We start from the raw sequence: 27282 nt of genomic DNA on the forward strand, positions 1-27282 counted from the left end.
ACACAGGCCTGTAGTCCAGCTGTTCGTCCTTGTTTCCTTGTTCAACGGGGTTAATGTAGAGTCTGCGTGGCGGACTCGGGCTCAACTAAGGATACCAGCAGTCGTGATAGATTAGAACGAGCCCTGGAAAGTCATGCAAACTAGCAGGATCTGAAAAGTGTGTAAGACCGCAGAGCCAACAAGCCGCTTCTAGTAGCTGGGTTTATCTTGTGCACCACTGTCCCCACACATACACAAATACACACAGGAGCTAGCATAGCAGTCGCAGTAGCAGACAGTCTTTGGCTCTGTTCCCTATCCCCTGCCTTACAAACATAATTTATCACCTGCAGCGTCTACTGAGTGTGTGAATGTGTGTGCACAAAAGCTCTGGCCTGATCCACTGCCACTGTAACCCTATTAAGATACAGCTTGATGAAAAAAAGGCTTGGCTGAGAAATACTAAGTCCGATTCCAAATAAAGGCAGACTCAGGGAGCAGTAAAAGTAGATTAAAAGAGAAGGCAAAAATGAACACATCACCAGTTATGAAAAAATAAGGGAACCAAGAAACCAAGAGAACAGGTTCACTTACAGGCTATTAAAGTAACCCTCAAAATAAATCTTACTCTCTGTAATTAAAGAGGATGCAAAATTGACTTTTTGGAGCTTGCTCTCGTGTTATAACATTCTCTCAACAATTGTTATGCATGGATTACGTATAAAATCTCTTCAGGAATGTTTTTGACCCCACAGAAGTGTAATACCCTTCTTTAAGCAGTACTGAATTAAGACTAAACTATAAGCATGACTTCACAAGCAGGACTATAACAAGGTCTCAGTGAGGTTCAAAACAGAATTTAATCACATTTGGATAATTCTGACTACGAAAACACTTTTGTTGCTGTTTACCTTCGAATTTTTACATCGTGGCAATTTCATCTTACTTTTGCACTAACTGTGACAGTCTAAAAACATCAGCTTTTTGACATTTCAAAATCAAAACCCAGCAAAGAATTGTGACCTGACCTTTGACCTCTACTTCGATTTCAACTCTGGTAGAGTCAAATGTTCTCATGTCACAAGAATGTCAACAACAACTGTGCAGATTAATCACAATTATCACATTTACTCTGAAGTGTACACATGTTTTTGAAAAAGCTGCAGTGGGTTGGAGGTTTATGAATGCATTCAGCCTATTTCATTTGTTCTGTCTTTGTGCTCTCTCTGTGCAAATAATTGCCTGAATAATTGTTATAATTTTTAAAAATATGGTTATGAACACAACCTATTATGCTACAGATCGTATTCTCCGTTAATAATGTGCCAGCATGTTGTATAATGGACCCAGTTTCCATGGAAGCTAAAGTGACTCTGTACATGTGCAGTGTGGTGCGCAAAAGAACAGGATCAGAAGATACAAGGCAAACCCCTGCTGTGAATTCAAACCCGGTTCAGCGCTCATCTCCTTGTCAGCTTCCTGCTCAGGCCTGCGTTGTCAGTCATTCTGGACTAACTGCCTTTAATGAGTACAACAAAGTATAACAACACAGGGAGACACACAGAGACACAGGGACACACCCAGAGACACAGGGAGACACGCAGAGACATAGGGACACCCAGGGACACAGGCAGAACATGCATCATAGAGCTCTTTAATCCATGTGCAAGGCTTTTGTTCTACGGGATAAATATATATGTTTAAAATGTATCAGGATTAAAGTTGAAAATTACATCAAAATTACATTACATTACAAAAGTATTCAAGGTAGTAAAAGTATGCTCCTCTGGTCATTCTGCATAGCTTCCTCTTCGTCTTCTTCTTCCTTGCTCATTCTTCTGCTAAAAACAGAAAAGAAACAAAGTACTTATTTATACATTCAAAAGCATGTTGGCAAAAAAGTGAGATTACTAGACCACACAGCTGAACTGATATGTGTAGCACTCAGAATTAAGTTCTACAAATAATCAGTCTGGAATGGCTCTTGGCAATGTCGTTCAGGAAGAGGAGGGAGTCTCATTGGAGCTTTTGCCAATCACACCCGCCAATTGACATACTTTTATAATAAAACAACATAGTATCATGCAGCCCGAGGTTAGGCCGGAAGTCTGAACATAACTGCGGCACTGTCAAGACCCCTGTCTGCCCTGTGTTTTGTGCTGTTTTCCCCCTCCCTTCTGTTTCAGAGCTGGGCGGAGATTCGGGCTCCTCCCATACACACCTGCAACTAATCCATAATCAAGCCTCACCTGGGGAGGACACAGGGACCGAGGACCTGACACTCAACGCCAGATCGTCTGCGTATCCTCGTTTTTGCATAATATCTTTGTTCATTGCCAGATCCCGCTCCCTGAACCTGCATCGCTCCTCTGTCTCCGACGCAGCTCTCCACGACCGGTACGAACCTCTCACCCTCCCTCTCAGTTCACCTCGACCGGCACGGACTTCCTTGTGTCTGACCCTGCTGCCCACGACCCACTTGAAGACTATTGCACACAACCCCGCTCTCAACTGTCTGCTCCGTCAACCTTTATTTGCATAACATTATCTGTAAATAAGCAATGTTAAACTGTTCACCCGAGTTCTGAATCTTTGGTCACCCTGTCAGTTGTTACGACAGGCACCAAGAGAATAACTAATATCTAACTCTCCTGGGAAGAATAAATAGTCTAGAGCTAAAGCTAGTTAATTTCAATTACATAATACTGTGTAGCTGTACATTAGCTGTCACTAACTTAAAATTTCCAGGTTGTATCTAATGTTACCGTGCCAATATACTATACACCTTTCAGATTTCACAATTAGAATGAACAGGGACGGAGAAATATGTACGTTTGGTAACTTGGACCTATGTCAACAAAACTCATACATATTTGAAGAAGGTCAGGAGCCATTTTGTCGGCCCTCCGTGTTATCCTAGTTAATCCGGCTGTTACACTGTCTACACTGTCTCTCCCATCCTCTGCTCTGGGCCCATAGCCACATATTACCCACAGAGGAAGAAGGACGCTCCGCTGCCCTCTCCTGCTCCTGCACATACATTAAACAGCACATTAGGAGCCCGTAGCCGCCGCGCTGTCAAAGCTAAAGTCATTGTGTGGCTAACGATCCAATACGTGCCGCATATATCCAGCAGAGACTCGCACTGACGGGGCACAAAAAGGATTACCCCCTATGGGACCACAGCGAGAGTATGGGAGCGCAGAGGGCAGAGAGTATAAGAGATAACACACCCATTTGTGTGGAAATGGGGAATCTAACGCGCATTTAGATTTGTTCCAGTGGAAGAACATGCTACACTGCAAAAAAAATGAATGTCTGCATTGGTTACAGTGACTTTGATTCTGAATAGTTCCAGGCTCTGTTTTTTACCTGGATACTTGAGGTGAGCAATATACTGAAATCAGTGTTGTCGATTTGAAGATGTGCAAAGTTTATATGCAAAGTCTATTGTGTATAACTAGAAATGCTGCAAAAAGAGCTGCGGGTAATTTCACATTTGTCTCATAGTTAAACAGGAAGGAACTGTGTGATGGTCTAACAGGTATTCACAATTCAAACTCCGCCCCTGCAGCCAGATGTTTGTAATCAGAAACATTTGAAACTGCAGAGGCCACTGAGGGCAGCACACACTCACTTTTTCAAGATATTACAACAAATTTACCTAGTTTGCAGTAAAATTGCCAAAATGACTAGGAACAGTAGACAATGCTATTAAAACATATACAAAAAGCATATACATAGTGAGTGTTCAGTTCCACTTGCCTCGTCATTTTGGTCTTAAAATGTTCATGTTAACCCGCTCTACATGATCGTGGTATTTTTTTTTTTTGCCATTGTGTCTGGAACTCAAGGTAAGAATAAGTACGGACAAATCTTTCCCCAAGGTCACTAGCATTAGCAACAGGTTTGATTGACAACGTTGCTAAACACCTGCTCCCTGCTAAACCAACGGTGCGGGCAGGAAGGGGCGGTACCTTCAACAGCTTGGCTCCAGGTTGGTTCTTTGGTTGCTATGATACTCGCGGTCAGAATTTTGCTCCAAATTCGCCCCGATAACTGCTAACCTTCAGCTTCATTTGACTGATGTTTAGTTTTAAAATAGTTTTTATATATGTTATGTCAGTGTGAACTTGGAGGTTTTCTCTCTTTTAAATTCACTGTCACATTCTGCGGTTACATGCACAATTAAAATCTGATTATTATAGTTTCACAGTGATATAAGACTACTAAAATGGCAAAATGATGAAAATAAATGGATTTCTTTCTGATCATGGTTCCTCTGATTACTCTTGTCGTCATGTCATTTAAATCATCTTAAAGATCCAGAAATCAGATAAACAGAACTGCAGCCACTCTAGACTTTAAGGATAATTTATCAGTATCCGCTCACCATAATTAAATCATATGCTAATGTAATAAGAACAGTCTTACTTCACAGGCAGATCATTTAGTTTGAAATACAAAAACAAATGTAACTTTTTTTTTTTCTTGTGGACCCTGAGTCTGGAAATAAAAAATGATGACGCTGATGATGATTAGTAGTAAGAACTAGTAAGAATATGAACTGTCAAGTCAAACCATTCATATCTGTTGCATAAATCTAATAACAAGACAAATATAAATCAAGTTATTTTAAATGTATGCAGTTTTTCATTGTATACAGTGCAACAGTGTACAGGTTTGAAGTGACCCTCAGGGGAGTGTAATGTGCAGAGTGTTTCATATCTCACCCACCGAGTGTACAGGCGATTCCCTCCAGGATTCTCCGTTCTGCTGTTACCGAGAGCAACAGTGAAGACCTCTGACCCACTCTCTGAAGCAAACATGAACAATGGTAAACACAATTAAACAAAGACCCTAGTGTTTGTGTAATTCAAAGTCATTAACTCTCATCAAACAGTGCGCTTAAGGCACTCACATATAGAATGAATGAATTTCTCATTTAATTCATACTTTATTTTATTTTTTTATAGCAAAGAAAGCTAAAAATAACAATGAAAGTAATATTAAAAATTATAATAATAACAATAATAATAAAAATAATAATAATAATAACTGGGGAACTTTTAAAGAAATTGTAGTTTTCTAGCGCCATGCTTTTCTCCTACTTGAGTAATATTTTTACGTAACATTTTTGAGCTGAGGAGCTAAGGGGGGGCAAAGGTCTTCAATGCTCACTTATCAAGTTAATTTGGAGCCTTTTAACAACAGAGCATATCGCCCCACCCCCTACCATTTTTCCACTGCTGTAGTTAGGTAGTTAGCCCCTGTAATAATCTATAAAACATGGAATTATTTTATATATTGTCTCATTTTGAACACTTTGTAGCGCCATTTGAACATTTATAGTCAGAATTGGATGTGCTATGAAAGTGGTGACAAAAGCCCTATTTCAAATCTGTCTTTTGAATCTTCGGGTATTTATTCATATTTGTAACTTTCATTTTTTTTAATATTAAAAAACTGTGATGAAGTGCAGTAATTGACCAAATGTCAGATGCCTTTACCCTTGACCAACATCCTCAGCTCCCTCTCCAGTCTGGACACTGTTTGCTCCGTCACATCTGCTTCCAGGTCGGGGTCCTCACAACCAATCTGGTCCACTCCGCTCATCTCTGCACACACAAAAAAATATAAACGACTTCAGTGACGCAACTTTCGACACATGGATTCTACAACAAAGCGCTTATTCTGAACAGCGCTACATAAAAAGCCAGCTGAGGATAGTCGTAGGAACAGAGGGAGATGAGGGCAGGAGAAGAACGGATCACAACAGCTCGTGGAATGAGTGCTGCCTCGTCCCTGAGTCACATCAAATTGAATCAGATTGAACATCCATCCCCACCTGCTCACTGTAAATTACATCCAGGCCCCCATTGAGAAGCTAGGAGGTTTTGTGTGTGTGTGTAGTCCGTGTACTGCAGTCTAACCAGTTTCGTCTGCAGTGTTAAGTCCTTCATTCTTTGGGTCGTTCATTGTCCTTTGCCACCGTTAACTCCCAAACCCTCGTCCCCCCTCCATCTTTAACTGGCATTGTTAACAAAAGCATGCAAAAACTTGATGGAGGAGGGTAGAACGCAGTTATATTTGTTCAAGTACATTAAATAATTTGGGAACTTTTAAAGAAATTGTAGTTTTCAAGCAACCTACTTTTATTCCTACTTGAGTATTTCTATAGAAGTAACTGCTCTCAAGTTGGTTTACATCTTATCTTCTGTTATGATTAAGTTTTTTTTCCACATTTTTTGTTTATTTGATGTTCACATAAACCAAAAATAAAGAAATGTGCTACTCTTAAAGATGTACTATGTAACTCTTTCTGTTGGTTGGGCCACTACCTCTTTCTGTCACCACTGAAGAGATTATTGCTTTGGTCGGAAAGTCCACTAAATGGCATTAAAAGTGTCTCCATAGAGATGACAGCCCTGACACAGTAATAATTCAAGTTTTCCAAATTCTTAGCAATAAAAACACAAAGTTAAACAAATGTAAAATGGACATCTGTAATGTTATAAAGTACAACATTTCAGGCAAGGCAGTAATCTCTATGGCAGGGGCGTCAAACTAATTTTCACTGAGGGCCACATCAATAAAATGGCTGCTCTCAAAGGACCAGATATAATTTAAGACAGTATAAATGTAACCAAATGTAATGTAAAATACATGCAACTACTTTTTAATCTTGTTAATTCATCGTTTTTGTATACTTATTCAAGTTACAAATATTGCATGGACCTGAAAAAAATGACTGTGTATCGGTGTATCTCCTGATTGACACATGTGCTCTATCTAAGTTGGCGACCCCCACCAGAAAAGTTACGCAGTGCAGCTTTAATATTACTCATACTTAAGCAGTAATTTCCCCACACAATGCTGACTCTTACAATTTCTTGACCACTACTTTGTACATCACAACTTAAGTAAGATTATTTTGAAGTGAAGTGGGTACACTGTTGCAGTACAATGCTTTTTAGCGCACTCTAAGAATGTACGGGGGAAAAGTGATGACTTAAACGTTTTGATATGCTTTCAGCCCCTCCTACAGCTCAAATGAACGCAAATGTTTGTCTAAATCTTTTGTCAGTGTCGTGCAAATCACTTCACAATGGGGGTCAGATGATTAGGAGACAAAATGGAGTTACATTACAATAAATGCTATAATTAACAATGATTGCAGTATTCATTTCACATTTACATAACTTATGATATTTTTGGCAGCATTTTTGGTCTCCTAAATACATACTGCATGGCATTTTTTAGGGACAGATTGAGATATGACACCTCTCCAGAACTCTCTGATTTGAATCTCTATATTTCACACTCAAGCAAACAGATAGTGACACTCTGCACTTACTTTGCATTTAGAGTGTTCCCTGGTGACCTCCAACATAAACCAGTGGACAAGCTAGTGCTGGTAAAACTTGTGTATAAAGAATATTATGGAACAACCTTTAACTTTTGTTTTTGTTGGTTGGTTTAACAAGACTGACAAAAATATTTAAAGGGCCCATATTACACTATGTTCTGATCCATGTTGTTTCCTTATCACAAACAGACAGAGTTGTGTTTTGTCTCCCCCTGAATATAAGCCGCAGGTTTTCATATTGTAACATGAGATATTTACACAGAAAGACGATGCACCGACACGCTTTTTTAAAAACTGTGCCTGAAAATTGGCACCAACACGACATCAACACGGGATGAACACACCTGCAGGTTTAGAAAATAAAGCTGCACCAACACGGAAAATCTGCTTTTATTTCCTCTGAATACTTTTGTCATCTTTTTACATTGACCAAGTTGATTCATTGATGTCGAGCTCACGTGCAGTGGCTCTATTTCAGGGGTCGGCAACCCGCGGCTCCGGAGCCGTATGCGCCTCTTTCAGCCTTATACTGCGGCTCTGCATGGCTTGGGAAAATACATTTTAAGTATTTAATTACAGTGTATTTTATTTGTGTTAGCTCTTTTTTGTTGCAGTTTAAATTGGAAGAGTATTATGATCTTAAAATAAAATTATATTTTCTTCTTTTTCGTTGCTCAAAATAAGCGTCACACTCGCGGAACAATGTTCAAAACAAACACCGCTCACGTCTCACAGACACAGACACTGACACAGCTCACAGTCCTGCGTAAAGAGCCCCAATTTTCAGATGCTGTGCGTACAGGGGTCAGGAGCAACTTTCGCCCGTCCCTAATGACACACTAATAAGCTCGTCCGTAGATGTATCATGAAAATCCTGCTGGAAATCGCCACAGAAATCTATTTGATGTAGTAGCAAGTATATTATCTGCTCTTGTCTCCGCGATGATGTAACACATCAGACACGTCGCCCAAAAGTAGACCACAAGCGAGTGGAAATGAGCCAAAACAAAAGTCTTTGGAGAGCTTTTAACAAAGGGGAAAAGGACAACTGAGGAGCCAGAAGAGGAGACTACGACCTCCAAGAAAAAGAAAGATACATTTAACAGACAATACCTACTTAAAATCTGGGTTTGTCGCTACAGGTGACTCTCACGCGCAGTCCGCTCTGCGTAATATGTGGGAAAAGCAAATGAGGCAATAAAACCTTCAAAACTGCTTTGGCACATGGAGAATAAGCACCTGGGATTAAACGATACACCTTTAGAGTTTGTTTTTGTTTTTTTTAAAGAAACTGCGGAGCAGAGTAGACATAATCACATAATCAGTGCAGGGTTCACACTGATGCAGCGGTTTGGTGAGTTGTATTTTTTTATGCACTTAAGTTATTTTTGCTATATTTATCTGCCACGTGTAGAATGCTTGTCTGTGAAAATAAAACCTACATTATTCCGTTACATTATTATTATTATACACAGTGTTATCTTCATTTTAGATGTCGAAAAGTATTTGCGGCTCCCAGTGTTTTATTTTACGTGGAAAGTGGGTCCAAATGGCTCTTTGCATGTTAAAGGTTGCCGACCCCTGCTCTATTTCCTTCTTTATCTTAAAAACTGCATCATATCCATTTCATGATGCGCAAAATGATCGTTCAAAATCAAAACTAGTGAATTCTTCAGAGCAGAATCTTTCCCCCCCCATCTGTCTCACTTTTACGTTTACAGCTAGAGGGCGCCCCCTGGAGGCCGTTATCCAGTAAAATTCTATAAATAAGCCGCACTGCTGTATACGCCGCAGGGTTCAAAGCGTGGGGGAAAAAGCCGCGGCTTATAGTCCGAAATTTACGGTACATAGTTTACATACACATATAAACATACATACATATAAAAATACACATACATAACGATCTAAAACAGAAAAAGTTTTGTCTGATTTCATGTCAAACAGTGAAGAAAAAAAGGTATGTGTCTTTGTGTTTCAACTGTATACACACACACATGCGCGCACACACCCCCACGCACACCCCCACACACAAGACACACACGCACGCACACACACACACACACACACATATATAGTTAGTTAATTAGTTAATTGTTGTTAATCATGTTTTAGTGAAATGAGCAGTCTAACCTGTCATATGATTCTTAAGTACAATTACAGTGTTGATATTATGATACAATATAGTCCACTCCACATACCCCAACCTGCAATCATTATGACTCAACATTAACTGATTAAGATGGATTCAAAAGCAGTTGTTGGCTGGAAATCCTGTTAACAGCATTATTAAAATAAAGCAATTGCTCAGGGTTTAAGCCAAGGTCAGTGCTTCCCCTGCTCATTTCCATGGTGATGTAACAGTTTCACACATTTTAGGCCCAAGAGGTCACACTGTGTAAAATATTATGCAGGATTTATTCATTCTAGGGCTGTAATCCATGTAATACATTCTTGTTCGACTATAGACATTGATTGAATATTGAATAGTCGACAAAAAAGGGTGCATGGCAAAAGCTCTCAAAACTATTGTGTCTCTATGTATCTGACCCCGACTGCACTCACATGACTACACCTGCCTGGGAATTCTACTGATGCAGAAAAAGTACTAGGAAACAATGTATTTATATAAAGATAGATTCAAGTTGTGAATCATGAGTTTAATCCATAGATTGTATAAAGAAGTGGACTACACCGCTGGTTTAGCAGGGAGCAGGAGCTGAGCAACACTGCCAATCAAATCTGTTGCTAGTGGAAACAACCTCAGGCCTGATTTGTCAGTTATTATTGTTTATATCTTGACAAAATAGCGAAATAAAAACACCACGATCATGTAGAGCGTGTTAATCCGAACATTTTAAGACCAAAATGACACGGTTCACTGCAGCAGTTACAGAGAGAGCGGTGATAATTTTCCAGTGTAAAGTGAAATGGAGCCAGAGTCGATGGAGTCGATGGATCACTTCCTATTTGTAACGCAGCAGCTAGCACATTAGCTATGTCCATTTACATATACAGTCTATGGTTTAATCTAACTTTTTACATATAAATACCAAACAATACCAAATCTTTAGCTCAACTCACTCTCTCTGTTTGCTGTTTACCCATATAAATCCTTATAAATTAGATAAAATCATTAGTCTAATACAAATTTTGGTCAACTAAGACACCATCAACCACTTAATCGACAAAACAACTTAAGATCTACAGCTCAGTCCCACATTATGCCCCAATGCCAATAGTGTGATATTAAAGCCAACAAACATAAACAAAGGAAAAAATGAACAGGCTAAAGTGCGTATGGCAGGTTCAAGTTTTTTCTAATTCTGACTTGGTTTGGTGGGATCGTACCTGTGGGCTATATTTATCATATTTTTTGCATTGGTTAACTGGCAGTGTGTGGAAGAGAAAAGTACAAAAATACAGGAAGCAGCAGGTAGTTCTGAAGCAGAATCCCTCTACCTGTCAACATCTCACACAAGGAACACATTTTTCTGGCAGTTTAAAAGTTCATTAAACAAAATAAAGCATTGTCATTTTTAAAATCATAACTATTGTGCAATTTAGACAAGTTTAGGCCCTAGGAAAAAGTAGTTTTATCAAAATCTTAAATCTAATCATCATAATCATGTTTTAATTAAAGGTCTTATATTACACGAAACTGACTTGTGTGAGTTTTAAGCCATCTTAGAAAGGTGTTACCTCCTAAAAACCTACCTGGTGTTTTGTTTCATTCACACATGTCTGAGTAACTGTCTACATCTCCAAAGCTCAAAATGCTCTGTTCCACCTTGTGATGTCATGAAGTGGTAGTTTTCATGTTAACAGCTACTTTTTACCTTTATTTCAGTAGAGATTGGCAGAGACAAAATTGCTGAAATTATCCAAATGATTCTAGTGAAGGTGTATGGAGTTTAAAAACACAGTGGTGCACTTCCTGTATTATCATGACATCACAAGGTGGAATGGATTATTTTCAGTTTGAGAGCAGAACTAAGCTTAAATATGCAGGGTTTGTGTTAAACATGAGAATGAAACAAAGGTGTGTTTTTGATGAGGAAACAACATTATAATAACATAGATAAGAAAATAGCGCAATATGAACCCCTTAAATACGTAGTCTAACCTGCCATATGCTCTTTAAGATATGCTTAACACTCCCAAAACCTTCCTCTTTGTGTAGCCAATGTTTTTTCAAGAAACCCCAGGACTACAATAGGAAAAGTACAACATGTCTTCAATGTAAAATTGCTCTGAAACTGCTTTTATTCTATCTGCACTAAAACTTTTGTAACTGCTGCCACCTTTCCCATTTTTATGACCCTTTTCATGCTCCATAAAACACTCTGAATGCCTGGATGGCAGACACAATGAAATCCACACAGATCATGCCGCACCACGCTGCTATCACTTTTGACTTTTAACCGGCAAAATGAAAATGGAGGCGCGTTTGCTTTGCTATCTTTCTCCGGCATTCTTCACTTCTGTATAGTCACACGCATAGATTTGATACTTTGCAGCTTAGGTCATCGACGCTCTTTCGAGGGTGTGATGCTAACTAGAGGCACTGGTCTGTCTAAAGATTTGTTACTCAAGGGTTAGGGTAACACAATCTGACCATGGAGAACTTGACTTAGCTGGAACTTCAACAGGAGAGCTGATTTGTCTTGTTAAACAAGTCTCTCTCAAATAACACTCCAGTCACGATCTAGCTAGCATGAACAGTTTTTCAGTTAGTCACACTCATCTGTTTGTTGAAAACAAAATATCCAAAATGGGACCATGACTGCTCCTGAAAATGTTATTTAATCCCATTTTGTTATTTTTTCTCCAGTTTCCAGTTTATCCCAAAACTTATAAGGCCATGTTTGCTGAGGTTTACGTTGTGTTTCCACGGTAACTGCTGAACATTTCACCATAGACATACATAGAGAACACCCCCAGCTTGATATCACTGCTAGGGCTGCCACAATAACACATTTTGAAGTATGGCATATTGACAGGTCTACACATTGCAAAGTATCAATAGCCTGTCACGGCCACGAAATGCAGTCATTTAATAAGGGATAACAATAATAAATAGGCACAGCTAACTCCACCATAGTAATACCCCTTTAACAAGCCTGTTCAGCCATTGCAGACAGCTGAAATACAATTACCTCAGTTTTCCTCTCTCTCCAGTGGTTGGACCAATCAATTAAAGCTATTGACCAAAGGGACAATCTACTAACTAGTTCAAATCAGCTGCAAATGAAAAGAGGAAGGGACTGAAAGAGGTGGGCAGGAGCGGTGCAAACTCACATAGGGAATAATGATTAAATGTGTTGTCGAAGTAAAACGTAGCATTATTCAAGCTTTTTGAAATAACTACCAAAACATAGCACGCGAGTTTCATCGTTGAAGCGTGGTGTTCCTCGGTTGAAGTGACTCGTCTATGAACACAGTAAACCTCCAGTTGGTGGGCAAATGTATTAACAAACTGCACCAACAACCACGTCTACACACTGACATCTTTAAACACATTTCTGAAACCCTTAAAGGTATAAAGATAATCGTCATTAAATCACCAGAATGCACAGAAAAAAAACGACTTTTCCCTGATGATTTCTTTGTTGTCTCATTGTTGTTGTCACTTATAACAAAGTACAATACTATAATGGTTGATTAAACATGGAATTTATTCATAATATTAAAAGTATGATTATTAATCATATCCGTAACATTTTAAACCGTCAGCAACTTTATTCATTATTGTAATATAATCGTTAATCGCAATTTGGCCATGATACTCTTGACACCAAATTTCAATATAGTCCCATGCCTACTTGTAGATAGATACTTTTTATGCCATACTGTAGAAGATTATAGCCAAAGGAACAACATTTCCATGGAAAGAAGCAGAAGCAGGCCCTCATCCAGGTCAAATATGAGTCACGTTTGTGGAGTAAGGATGCAAGTTTTCAGTGCAATAAACACAACCCAAAAGCTTTTATTTTAGTTTCATAATGTGGTTTTACAAAGCTTACGTAAAAGTAGATACAGTAAGTGTCGCTTTTCACCAGCCTCTGTGCGTCTAAGCGTTGGCAGTCACTTCTTCTCCTCATCGCTCTTGTAGCTGATGTCATCAACGTTCTCTGGGGGTGTGATGCTAATCGAAGGCACTGCTCTGTCTGAAGCTCTGTTACTCGAGTTAGGGTCAGCGTAACACAATCTGACCATAACGAACTGACTTAGCCGGAACTTCAACAGGAGAGGTGATTTGTGCTGCTAAACAACATGCCAGTCACGAGCTAGCTAGAATTAACAGTTTTTCAGTTAGTCGCTCATGTTTTTGTTGAAAATAAAGCCATGACTGCTCGCATTGATCACAGGCTCCTGAAAATGTGTTATTTAAATCCATTTTGTATTTTTTTTCGAGTTTTAATTTCAGTTTCACAATGCTGTTTTACATAACTTACAGTACTTAAAAGTATATACAGTAAGTGTTGCGTTTCACCTGCCTCTGTACTTATTAACTGCTTAAGCGTTGGCAGTCACCTCCTCTCCTCATCGCTCTGATTCCGTGTCTGTCCATCTGTTCGAGGGGTGGCTCTGCTAAACCGGCCGGACACAAAGTGCTCTTTAACTGCCTCATTTTCTAACTGACCGGGTGACACGGAGTAAAGCCACAAGCGACAACAGTGGCCAGCAGACATATAAAACCTGTTGGAACTCAGCGTTGCCAAAAAAAAAAAAAAAAAATGGCAGAGAAGGATGGAAGAACATAAATGAATGTGTGGCGTTGTCAAGGTGATATGGTTCGGCTCTAACCTTTCTCTCTCATTAACTTTGGAGCGTTAACGATGGCGGCGCAGACAGTGAAGGGTAATACCACAGAGGATATATGTGGTCCGGGCCAGGTGGTAAAAAAGGTTCAAGGGAGAAGTCAGGAGGAAGGGATTTTTCTACAATATGGGGCTTTTTGCATTAAGGTAAGGCTGCAGGGTTGTTTTGTTTGTCTAAGATAATGAGGTTATAAGAAAGGTAAACATACGGAATATAAACATAATAGGCAAGGATTTAAAAAATATGCTAGTTAAAGCCCTAATGTGTAAGTTTTTAGCCAAAACAAAAAGGCACAAATAGAAGTATGTTTTTTTTCATTTTGGATGTATTAAAGATCACAGTTTTTTCATGTATTTTAGCAAAATCCTTCTTAGCCTATTACAGATATATTACTAACAGCTCTTGAGGTGAAAATAAGAACGTTGTCTTCTGTCTGCATCTAATTATAAAACATTTTATTGTCCGATAAATCAGAATTCTTGCTAGATTTACTTGTGTCTGAAAGTTGTAAAACGTGCTTATAAAAGTCATCCCGGAGATTAACTAGGATCATCCCACTGCATGAAGTGAGGAATAACTTTAAACCAATGCACAACATTTAAAAGGAACTCCTTTTTTTCCTGTTGTTATAAGCATGCCATGCTACGCTAGGCTGGCTTACATCTCCAAAAAAAAATTACTAGTGTTTGGCTTGGAGGAGGGCCTCCTTCTGCTTGTTTCCATGAAAATGTTGTTCCTTTGGCTATAATCTAACACAGTATGGATTAAGACATAAAACCTTTATGGACAGTGTTCCAAAGTATGGTTTTAACTTTCAGATTCCATGGAATCATGCAGGTGATGTCCCACCTGCACAATATTACACAGTGTAGCTTTAACTACAGAAGCCACTTCAAGTACCATTAGTCTAAAAAGTACTATAGTACATCTATACCTAAACCTGGATTCAAAATATATATATCAAAATCGAATTTTGAAATGGAATATTCATCAACGCGACTATCTATAATCATAAATTTAAAAAAACATAATTTTACGGCAGAAACTGAGGTTAACTGACAGATTCAAACCACTAAATAAACCCAAAGAGCATTGATATACGTGATACATTTGAACCTGCTCTCATTTATATCTTTTGATGAGTTAATCTTGCATGATAAATGAGCCCAGAGTCTTTACATGAGATATTTAACCTTAGTTTGGACAGAACAGTGAGCACAGGCGCCTCAAGAAATGCCAGTATCTGATTCGAATCCATACAACTTCTCCTGTGATTCAATTTGAAGACGCATGGCTAGACTTCCATTAAAACTGCACCTCCGAGAGAACGCCGATCAATGTCAACTTGGAATTGGATTGTTTTTCATTGAAGATTTACAACTTCAAAATGGATGCAGCAACATAAAAATCAAAGCCAGAATCGAACTTACATTTTATACATGTTATAATTAACCATGACAACAATATCTGCCCTTCTCCTGGTCCGCAAGGCAGAGTGTTTAGCACCTCAGCCTCACAGCAAGAGGGTCCCGGGTTAGTTTTCCGAATGGGGTGGTGGGGCTTTGTGATATGACAAAAGAGCAAGGTTTTCTTCTCGCATTGATGAATCACAATTACTGATTCAATTTTACTGTCCTTATTATAAACTATACAAACTTCCTCAACATAAACAATACTGACTTCTAATAACTGCCATTTAATAGGGATGGTCTGATATGGATTTTTTTTTTTTTTGCCAATACCGAAATCTGATATTTGTCTTGCTGTTGCTGACCAATATTTGTCGATACTGATATTAAACTTTCAAAATGTATAGTACAGATCGAATAGTTAAGTTAGTTAAGTTATAGTGAAGTTTACAAAATGTCTTATTTTTTTGCAAAAATATTACAGTATCTGGGACATAAATACATTTTTTCACTCATTTATTCAGTTTGAAAAGACAAATTTGATGTATTGAAGACGATCTAGGATGGCACATGGACACACAGAGATTAGGTCAAATATTGGCTAAATTTTCAATAAGGGACAATACCGATATCACTAATGGCCTATAGCAGTGGTCGGCAACGTCCGGCCCGCGGGAAAATGTTGGCCCTTTGCCAATTTATTTTGGCCCGCCAGAGGATTTTGGACTTTCTTCCGGCATTGATTCTTTAATACTGTCATGATCCGCTCCGTCTGCTCCACGTTTTTCCTCCTGTCCTGCTCGTTCCCTCCCTCACCTGCCGAGCTGGGCTGAGCTCCTGGCTCCTCCTGCGCGCACCTGCAGCTCATCAGCGCGATCTCCACCACCTGCTGTGTATAAGAGGAGGCAGGACCAGACACTCAGGGCGAGATCATCTGCGTTTCTACACCCTGTTCAGTGCCGGTTCATCTTCGTTTCAGCCTCATCCCGTTCGGTGCCGGATCGTATGTGCGTCTCCACCCAGCTTGCTGGACCGTCTCAGCTCCAGCGCTCCCGGCTCAGCTCCGACCCTGCTTCCACCCTGCTTCCCAGCCCTGGTACTGTCTGTTTTATCTCTGCATTCCGCGACCCCGGACCCTGGTTAGCACTCTGCGTCCTGCCCTGGTGCTGCCCGCATCGTCATCTCCGCTGCGCTCCACGTTCCGCTCCTGGATCCTGGCCCGTGCCTCACCTCCTGCTCACCGCCGGATCAACCCTCGAACTGCACCATTTGTCATTTCTTTAATAAATACTGTAAATATTCCCCGAGTCTGCATCCTTTGGTCCGCTACACCCACCGTTACGACAAATACCAAGTTATGTGGGCACTGCTACAGGCATTCCACTGCCCATGATGTGCATGTAACACAACATTAAAAGCAAACAATGAACTGGTGTGTACATACACCTTCACCAGTCAAAATCGTGGCTGTTTTTGGACATCTGGTGAGGCAAGCGTGCAGACTGCGCGCAGCTCAAGGAATGTGCACCCGTTGCGCTATAGCCTTCTTGCACTTCTGTGGTTAGTTATTCAAAATTCCCTATTTTATTAAAATAAATCACTTAATCACAAAACTGTCAAAATACTCAGTTTGAAGATTTCTTTTAACCGGGGTGGGGACTTGCTTTTTGTCCGCATGTCAGGTTTTATTGTTCCCGACCTTTGCTCATGTTTGACACAACATAAATCCACTTAGCCATGTCAATTTTAAACATTTTTCATTTACGTTGTGATTTTATCACGATCCTTGCTGCACTTGGCATCATCCAAGTCCTACAGCTCTCCCACAGTCGTGCGTAAAGGTGCAGGTCATTACGGCACCAAATGCGGAGTAAGGAAGCCGTTAGTGCGGTATTACGCACGACTAAAAGCCTGTCGTAGTTTAACCTTCGAGGCAGAGCTAAATCGCAGTGATGGTCACAAGAGGACAGCGTGAGAAAAGAATTTTGATGGAGAGATTTGACGATAAGCAATAATTACGCAGCTTCCTGGTTCAAGTAACCGTCTTAGAAAGATTTTATCCTTGTTTAAATCCGCACATTTTAACCACAAAAGTATTAGTTTCAATTAATATCATGAGACAAAGACCTGAATAAATGAGGTAAAACCTTAAAGTGAAAAGTTTTTCATAGCTCTACCCGATACTGTGCGCCTTTAGTATCCATATTACCATGTTCAACAAAGGCATAATTCTTACCAAAACCATAATAAAAGGAGCAAAAGCTTTTGCCCGAGGATTTTTTAATTGGCTGTTTTAGGTGAGTTAAAATGCATGTAATTCATATTTATGTATTTATAAATATATGTAAGCCAATACCTTTACCATCTGGCCCGCCACCTGTGGGCGCTGAAAAAAATTGGCCCGAAGCCAAGCGAAGTTGCCGACCCCTGGCCTATAGGGTATTCAGGTATCAATATCGGCGAGTACTCCGACCAAATCAACAACTTATACCACTGTACCACACTGTATTTTCCAGAATGACAACCCGTAGATGCGAGCACTGCAGCTGTTGACGTCTGTGGCTAATGCTAATGCTAACGCCTAGAGGTTAAAATCAAACTGTGGAGGCCCTGCAGACAACAGAAAAGACACTTATGTTAACACTTTGATACCTTCATTTAGCCTTTGGTGTGGACTCTGAACTTAGTAAAATAACTACGGGGTGTGTTTACTCTGCATAATTAGCCATGTTCTTTGAGGATGAGCATCTTTTACAGTCCTCACTGCTGTTTTTATCCAAGCTCTGCGGTAGAAAGTAAAGCTTAGAGTAAAACATGAAGACCATTATACATCTGACTAGTAATTTAGTCCTCAAAATCTCATTTATTCTTGTAGATTTTCTTTAGGGATAGCCTTTATTTTTGCTCTTGTACTGTAATAAAATTAAAAAGCTTTAGTCTACCCCTTCACTCTATGTGGTATCAGACTGGTATCAGTATTGGCGAATAGAATAAGGCCAAACAAACAAATTGTCTTAATTCTTCTTCCAAAGTCTGAACTCTGCCCCAAACCACATGCTTTAACTGACAGAGGATTGGCTGTAGACCTGTGGATTAAAAAGACCCCAGTTTATCATTGACGATTAGAGATGCGATATGGGTATTGCTTTAGCTAATATCCAATAACAATAATTTTGAGATAATATTGTGCCCTAAATTGCTCTGCTCTTTTAAGGTTAGCTTGTCTTGATGGCATAAGTGCAGCAATAAGAGGATGACATTGCGCTGAGGACGTTTTAAGCCTTTCATTTCCTCATGTTTAAGGGAAATGAAGAAGTAAAACTTAAGCAAAGGACGTAGACGCTATTATCTAGTCTGTTCAGCTGGGAGTTACGCAAGAATAACATGGCGGCAAAGTGTGTGTGGCTTTTGGGAGTGGACTATATTAAAGAAGCTTAACCGAAGACTAATACAAATATTTGAATAGGGAATCGCATAGGTTTAATGCAGCGCGCCACTGCAAAACAAGAGAGGCATTTGAGGAAAACTCCCCCAGGAACTAGCCGCTGCTAAATTATCCGCATTGTCCCTCTCCAGTTTTTTTTTTTTTCCAGCAAGCAGACGCCGCTCCTCTGGGTTTAAAAACTCATTTTCGTCCCTCTTGTAAGCTCTCTGTTTTAACATATTTGCTTTATATCCTATTATGAGGCTTTTGTGATAGGAATAAGGCTTGCAAATTGGAAAGTATCCGCAGGCAAATTCAAAAAAAAAAAAAAAAATTGTACTTGGAGATAATCTTTAGAATCTAATCTCTGCGGGAGAGACAAGTAATGGTGGGGCTGTCTGGCGGACTGCATAAGAGAAGCATATTGACTTTTTTGAGCTTTTAACCATGTTTTAACAATGATCCCTCATCAAAAAACATACCCGGAGCTGTATTTAGCATTAATCATGTTTGTTTGATGAATCCTGTTTCATCAAACTAGTAATTCCACTCACTCTGCGAACTCAAAAACCATGCAGTTTTTAATTTCCCAAGATTGTTATGTCATAGGTAAAAGTAAGGAGGCTTCTGTGCTATTAAGTCCACAAATCATCAGCAGACTAAGCATGTCTGCCATCAAATCACGTTCATTACAACTGCGTCCTAGTGTTACGATGTTGGAAAAGGTTGCTACCCCAAGCTGTTGTTTGTTTTTTTCAAATGTACTTCCCTCTGATACCAGTAGACGGATGACAACGCAAGATTCCAATATTGAGGAAGCATCTGTATGAACACGGTGTCTATTGTCTGTATGGGTATTATTGTAAGTTCTATAAACAAGCAAGTAAAGGTACTCAATAAGGTCTTTAAGAATAACGATAATGCATAATATGTGCCCTCTAAGTTGGAAAGTAAGGAAAGAGATCATATGCGGATGTAGAAAGAAGGGATTAAACGGAGGGATTACCTGTTGAGGTGGAGGAGTTCAGTGATGTTCGGTTTTGGTGCACTGCGTCAGAGCTTTTCAGATGCAGATTGGGGGAAATGTCAGAATGCGGCGAAGGACTGTCATCGCTGGAGTCATCAGAATCAGAATCAGACCAAGATCTAAGAGCGTGGATCACCTAGGCCAGAAAAAGGCAAAATAAGTTATGAATGTTACGTAAAATTGTCCAAGTCCACTTAATGTTGCATAACTTTTCTGTCAGCCAGCTCGTCTCCACGGAAATGTTGTCACTTTGACTCAAATGTTCCACAGTATGGCATTAAACATATCTAACTTGCATTTGCTTTGTTACAAGAGTGTTTTATTGCTGAAAAAATATCTTGAACGACATGCATTGTTAGTGAAGAGGCTCTGCACAGATCTGACCTGTAGATGTTGTCCATGGAATCAAGCAGTACACCAGAAAAAGTTACGCAGTGCATCTTTAGATAGGTACTTCTTTCTATGCAGAGGATGTTCGACTGGGCTCTTAGATCTTCTCATTTATTCCATATTTGTTTATCTGTACACATTGCAGTAACATTCATCATACTGAAGTGAAAGAGCTCATTGGCCAACGTCTCCTGGCACACAGGCTATTGGATAATTATTTTTAGGATAATTTGGTAAGCTATAAATTGAGTGTTTTTGTACCAGAAGATTAATTACTTAACTTACAGTTTCAATGTCACCTTTCTGTGGTCATTTTGTGCTGCTAGTTTGTGTCTGATTAGTTTACTTTACAATACAAAGTTAGACCAAACTCCACAGGTACAGATACGGCAAAGACAATGGTAGTGTCAGGCAAACGGGTAGAAGAAAATACAATCGTTCTGGTTAAACGCATTCTTCAACTCACTTGCTATACTAAAACGCAAGCCATATTGTGTATTTTACGATTCATGTTGTGTCCTAACTGGAGGAAATTTCCCTGATTAGTGAAGTTCTAATTAACCTCTGAAGCTCGTATAACATGTTGTTGAGTTAGCCATGTTCCTAGTGTCCTCCAATGAGATTAGGAAGCTCTGTGTGATTACGGTTAGATGGAATATATTAACATTCCCGCCATAGCTCTGAGAAACTGCAGTAGCCTGGTAGTGAAAAGGAGGGAGGTGTGAGCGAGGATGGGGAAGCATGACAATGGAAGGGAGAGAGAGAGTCCAACAACAATGACCTTTGAGTAACTGACCTGGATATGTAGAGGGTTAATTGGTTATCTTTACATTTCCTTATTCTCAACAGTTAATTTACTTTGATTTGTCATTTGAAATCATATATATTCCACTGATGACCCACATGTGTTTTTTAAGCTGTACTGTAGGATTTATATGAGACAATAACAGAAAGGAGAGGTTAGTGAAGAGGTAGGTGAAGATTTTGAATGTTTTGGTATTTATTTGTAAAAAGGCAGATTCACAGCTTTAATCTGTCTTTGAGTTGTAGTACTTTTATACATAAATAGTTGTTTTTCCGTGAACTCCCTTGCAGGTGTAGTCTTGTGAGTTTGAGTTTGTGTCAGATACATAAAGATACACGATAGTTTTCCCTTTTTAGGCAACTGATCGATCGGCAGGGCATGTCTTTAGTTGACCAAGAATTTCTTTAGTCGACTACAGTGGTTCAATCCCAGCTTCATACTGTCGTTGTACCCTTGGGTAAGGTATTTTACCCATCTTGCTTATGAATGAATCTGCTGTTTGAGTGAGTGATTGGTAGTCAGAGGGGCCACTGGTGCAAATTGGCTAGGGCAGTAGTAGCTTACCATCATGAGCTGTGGAGTGAATGAATAATTCAATATACACAAGCTCTATGTAAACCAAACTCATTACATCATTGTAGTTAAATGTGTAAATCTATTTTTTTCTGCAGGAGTTACCTTAAAGGGGGGTATTTTGGAGCTTTCTAATGTGGATCCCTCATCAAAAACATGCCTGAAGAGGTTTTAGACGACATCCATGCATGTTTGTGTAATCTTGCAATGTACGATCCTGTTCAAGGCTCAGCCCACAAGGCAATTTACCCATAATATACAGAAGCATAATACAAAACAACACACTACAACTTCACAAACCTGTAGCTTGTGACAATGATGATAACTTCTTGGCTTTTAAATCTACTGCTTCCTCAACATTTTTTTTACTGATGTCTTTGACTGGCATTTCTTTACATTACATCCCAGGTACAATTATCTTTCTCTGTTAGCAAAACAATAAGTACTTTGTAACAGCTAAGAAGGAGCAATAAAAAGACCAAATAAGTGAATATAGAAATGGACAAGACTGGGTAATGACATGCTAATCATAACGTCCATCTGTACAATCACGTAGCCTATTTTAGCCTGGGTTTTTAATAAAATACGACACTGCTCTGGTTTCTCTATTCTGACATAAAGGATTCATATAATTAAATGGTTGATAGGTCAATGGGGACTGTTCTTGCATTGTCTCTATAATCCACTCCCTTTCCCTCACTGTGGCGTGTACCTTTAATGCCAGACCCTGAGGTATCTCCCAGCTACAGATGAATAATGTAAAGTAATTAGAGCGCTACAAGACTTTTCTGATATTGCTGGTTGCGCTACAATAAGAAACTAACTGGATTTTTGTCTTCGCGGTGTCTAAGATGGGTAATGACTTCAGAACCTGTACTCCGATCATTAATCAGCCCCAGGAGAAGCCAAACAAAATTTAATATGGCTACCATACAAAATCTACCTTTGCTCATGTAAATAGCAAACTTAGTGCTTGGTCATTAGCTCGGGATCCAGAAAACACACTTCTTTAATACTTTACAAAGATGTCTGGTCATTGTTGAATCTCCCTGAGTTCAGAAGGACATGATTGAGGTGGATTAACCAATCAAGGAAACAGTCTGTCCAAATCAAAACAAATAAGGGTTAATAATAAGGGCTAGTTACGAGGAAAAAATAAATATCACAAGGGACTGAAAAACATTGTGGATTTCTGCAGAATCAATGAAACACTAAAGTCGGTTAGTCTGAGGTTAGAGAAATGTGATTTTATTCAAAATGATGGGTGACCAATGAGCTCCTTTGTTTCACATGCATCTCTGTATAAAAAAATACAGAGATATCATTCTGAACTTGCCAACTAACTTGGTTCCCTGCTGCCAACATTGAGGACGGCGTTTGTATCCTTTAGCAAGACAAGGTTCATACAACTTGTGCATCTTTGGCTGCGCTGATGGTTGGTAGGTGGAAGAAATATAACCAAACTATTACAAGTAGCACATGCAGCAGTTATACTTTGGAGACTAAAATGTGCTTTTTATTATATTATTAATTCACTCTACACATGGTGGTGATAAGGTACTATGGTAGCCGCGGCTGCCCTTGGGTACACTGACAATATGTGTTATGGGCGCCTCTGACCATCACCGATCACTTGCACACCACATTCATACATAGGCAAGGTGGGTGAGGTGTCTTGCCTAAGGACATATCAACAGTAAGCACTTCAAACTGAATCACTGAAGCACCTGGTAGTCTCCCATCAAAACAACTAACCGGGCCCAACCCTGCTTAGCTTTCGAGATCGGACTAAGTGTTATGGCTTACAATATAGCAGTTCTACTTTTACAATACTCTAAAATACTAATGTAAAAAGTACAAGCAGTTTAATCTTTTTTTTCTAAACCAAAAACAATCTTAACATCTCATCAACCATAGTAATATAACCAAAACCATGAGTTACAAATAGTAAGACAGCTTTGTTTGTGAAAGCCCAATGTTAGAAAAATAGCTGCCATTTTGTCAAACTCAAAGTGAAAGTGGAGTGGAGATGTAGAGCAATGTTACCCGCACTAGTCGTGACAGCTGCTGGGCTTCATCAGCGGACAAATCCCTCTCTCCCTGTTCATGTGCAGGGGGACCAAAGGCTCTGTGGTGGTCTAAATGTGCACTGGCAGGACTCCCTCTGTCATCTGTGGACCTGCAGCTGTCCGTGTGGGCCTGGGCTCTGAAGTCTTCATCATCTGCAGAGTCCTCCTCACACAAGGCCAAGTCCAGACTGTCACTGGACATCTCATCGTCACTGTCTGCCAGAGGACACACATCCCCAAGGTAACATTACAATTTCATTTAATTTTAGTTGAGAAAAATGTAATGAAAGCTAATTACCAAAACAATGCAAGTTACGAAAACAACTGGCATATTTTAGTATGTAAAGACGATCTGCTGCCGGTGCACTGTATTACTACTTTACCGGTGGACAAGCACTACCTGCTTGTCTACATAGGGATGGTATTGCTTTGCCAAGTTTCCATAGTATGGCATTAAACTTCACAGAAACAGGTAATACCACAAAGCCAAGTTACAAGTCAGATCTGTTTGCATTTTTGAGCAATTAAAACTTGTAATGGAATAAATGCAAAATAGAAAAGTTTAATGCCACACTATGGACATTTCCAGGCAAGCAAATAGCAGTCTGTCAAGAAAGTTACATAGTGCACCTTTAATTGTACTGAAATTTGCTGTTCCAGTGTTAATTTAGGCAAAGCTGTAAACTTGGGAGTCTAAAAGTATAAGATTATTCAAACAATGAAACAAAGCAGAACTGTCACTTTAAATAACAACTTTCATGTTGTATATTATTTGATTATTGTGAGAAAATTGATTTTGTTAGATTTAGCTTGGGTTGTTCTCAGCAAATATGTGAAATTCTGCAACGTTTTTGGTCTGTTTTGCCGTCTTTGCTTTGTTGTCATCTTGGGTATAGGGTGCACTGTTGTATCTGATGACACTGCAGCTGCTATAAATGTGTGTAGTCTATGCATCACTATTAGATTAGTGAAGAAGAGCGCTTTGCATATAAGTACTGTTAAAATGTTTCTATTCTATTTATGCGAGACCTTGCATTGACTTCAGGGCATGGTGGTATTCTCGGATCAGAGCGAATGTTGATTCTTTTGCGTGACCTAAGATGAAAAGAAATAATAAAATGATCAATTTGTGTTATTGTGTGTGTATATTTCAACAAAGACAACTTTATATTACATTAAACACTAAATACGGCAACATAACAAAAACAATTCTGTGCTCTGTAATTAAATTTAAACCCACGCAATACAATTATTCCCAAGTATGAAAGTTGCTATTGATTCAGAATGTGTACACGGAACACTAGGGAATCGGTCCATTCTTCACCCAGTAATTACCTCCCTGTCTGATGTAGCATAGTGTCAGGTATTTACTTAAAGCTCAAATCAATATAAAAAATAAACATTGCCACAAAGCTTTTTATAGTGAGATTTAAAATAGCTGTGACAGAGGCCGTTAGCGATATCCACAAGCACTATTCTACAATAAAAAGAGACCGCAGCCATGATTAGCTGCCTGTATCGATTTGGGCCCTTATTTAACACAGCTGTGATCGTTTAATAGCAGTCTTGCCCAAACTTTTTAGGAAGATTTGTAACTCTCTGCTCTTTAACTTTAAGACCTGTATGTATCATTGTTATGCAGGTCTTGATTTCATTACACACAGCAACATTGTTATTTTTGTCTGCTATATAGCTATGATCTATGGATGGACATTTTGCATTGCATTATTCATTACTCAATAAAATAAATGGGTCAGTTGGCTTTCTGCTGAAAACTGTAGCTCTGATTCCCGTGCGCCCCTTTATGTTGCATCGCCTTAAAAATTATCACAACAAAGTGATGTGTCAGCTATGGATAGTTACCGTTCACAGTAGCAAACAGCAGAATGATGGCGTTTGGAATGTAGGCCAATATAAGTTGTTTTTTTTTTTTTCAAAATCCCCTTTTAAGATATTTTAACCATGTTACAGTTGTTTTCCCTTCTCATTTTCCCTCTTGAAGTTGTATTTAGCATGATTCATGCATGTTTCAGTAATCTTTATACTCCTGTATTCCAGACGTCATTGCGCCTACTGCTCTGTATTTGCTTCGTTCTCCAATTTGATTTTATTAGTCAGTGGTATGTGTAGGAATGGGCAGCGTTGCATTATCATTTTGGTACAAATTTAAAAAAATCCACTGCTTGCTAGCGCTCGCTGTAAAACTAAATCTACATGTTGGTACCAATAAAATTTGGATCACAGTTTTCTAATGCCTTTCTTTCTTTTTTTAAAACGTTTTTTATTATTTTTTATTAATTTATTAATTTATTAGTATTATTTTTATTTATTTATTTAGTATGTATTTTTATTTATGTATTTTTTTCTAACACCTTTCCTTTTTTAAGTTTTTTATTATTTTTAATTAATTAATTAATTAATTTGTATTATTTTTATTTATTTATTTTGTATGTATTTTTATTTATGTATTTATTTTATTTATTTATTTTTTATTTAACTATATCATTTTGGATTAGATAGCAATTTAAAATGTCCAAATTATAGCATAATGATCCACCAGTGTTATAGATTATAACTATACAGCAGGCTCAAGCACAACGTATCTTTTTAAACAACAGTTAAATGTGTGTGTTTGTGTTTCATTAATTTAACAAACATATCAGACTATTATTGACACTTTTACTCACCTGTTGATATAGCCCCATGTTTTCCTGTTAGGACACAACTGCTATTGTCATCCAGGGACAGATCTGATAAGATGTGTTGCTTGCGTTGCTCTGACACTAATTCACGGCCAGTCGCCTCATGTTGCGATGTTCGACAAACAGTATCCCCAAGTATATCATCACCAGATAACCTTGATCCAGTCATCGACAAAGCCATAGACCTGCTCGGAGACTCTGCACAACTTCTTGACGGCCTTTTGGATGGACTTGGAGAAATCCGACTCTCATCTTCTGATCGGACAGCATCCCGATCCAATAATGAACGTTGAAATAACTTTGGGGATATAACGCTGCTTCCTGTTGACTTGCATAATGATATATTAGGTAGCAGTGCCGATTTGACTGAGCTGGATGGCGTGAGGGTGAAAGTATTTCTGAGGGCAGGGGAGATTTTCGGATAGGAATCTTCTGACGTTAATGAGCGGCCAGTGGAGGAAGAATCATTAGGACAAATTGAACGGGGAGAGCACGAGGGCTTGGGGGGTCTGTATAGTGGCGCGGAGGAACACATCAAAGGTAATAGTGGTGATTTGGTTTGAGAGCGGGCGGGAGGTGTAGTGGATTCTGAGGCCATCTTAACTGAAGTGTGGTGGTCCCCCGGTGTGGTGGGCTCTGGTTTAGAGGAGAGGGCTGTGGAAAGAGCACAGGTAGGAAAAGGACGTGAGATTCTCCTGAAGGCAATTATTCTC

General features: G+C 39.1%; 1 protein-coding gene across 1 annotated transcript; it reads right to left on the bottom strand.

The window, feature by feature from the left end:
* Nucleotides 1–1741: 1741 nt before the first annotated feature.
* LOC129456758 (uncharacterized) lies at nt 1742–26738 on the bottom strand. Its single transcript, XM_055226200.1, has 7 exons — nt 26555–26738; nt 24897–24962; nt 23845–24083; nt 20010–20166; nt 5490–5597; nt 4717–4795; nt 1742–1820 (listed from the first exon to the last, which is right to left on the bottom strand). Exons 1-7 carry the CDS (start codon nt 26736–26738, stop codon nt 1742–1744), a joined length of 912 nt encoding a protein of 303 aa, XP_055082175.1.
* Between the last annotated feature and the right edge of the window lie 544 nt (nt 26739–27282).

The sequence above is a fragment of the Periophthalmus magnuspinnatus genome, chromosome 13, assembly GCF_009829125.3.
Source record: "Periophthalmus magnuspinnatus isolate fPerMag1 chromosome 13, fPerMag1.2.pri, whole genome shotgun sequence".
In the NCBI taxonomy this organism is placed as follows: domain Eukaryota; kingdom Metazoa; phylum Chordata; class Actinopteri; order Gobiiformes; family Gobiidae; genus Periophthalmus; species Periophthalmus magnuspinnatus.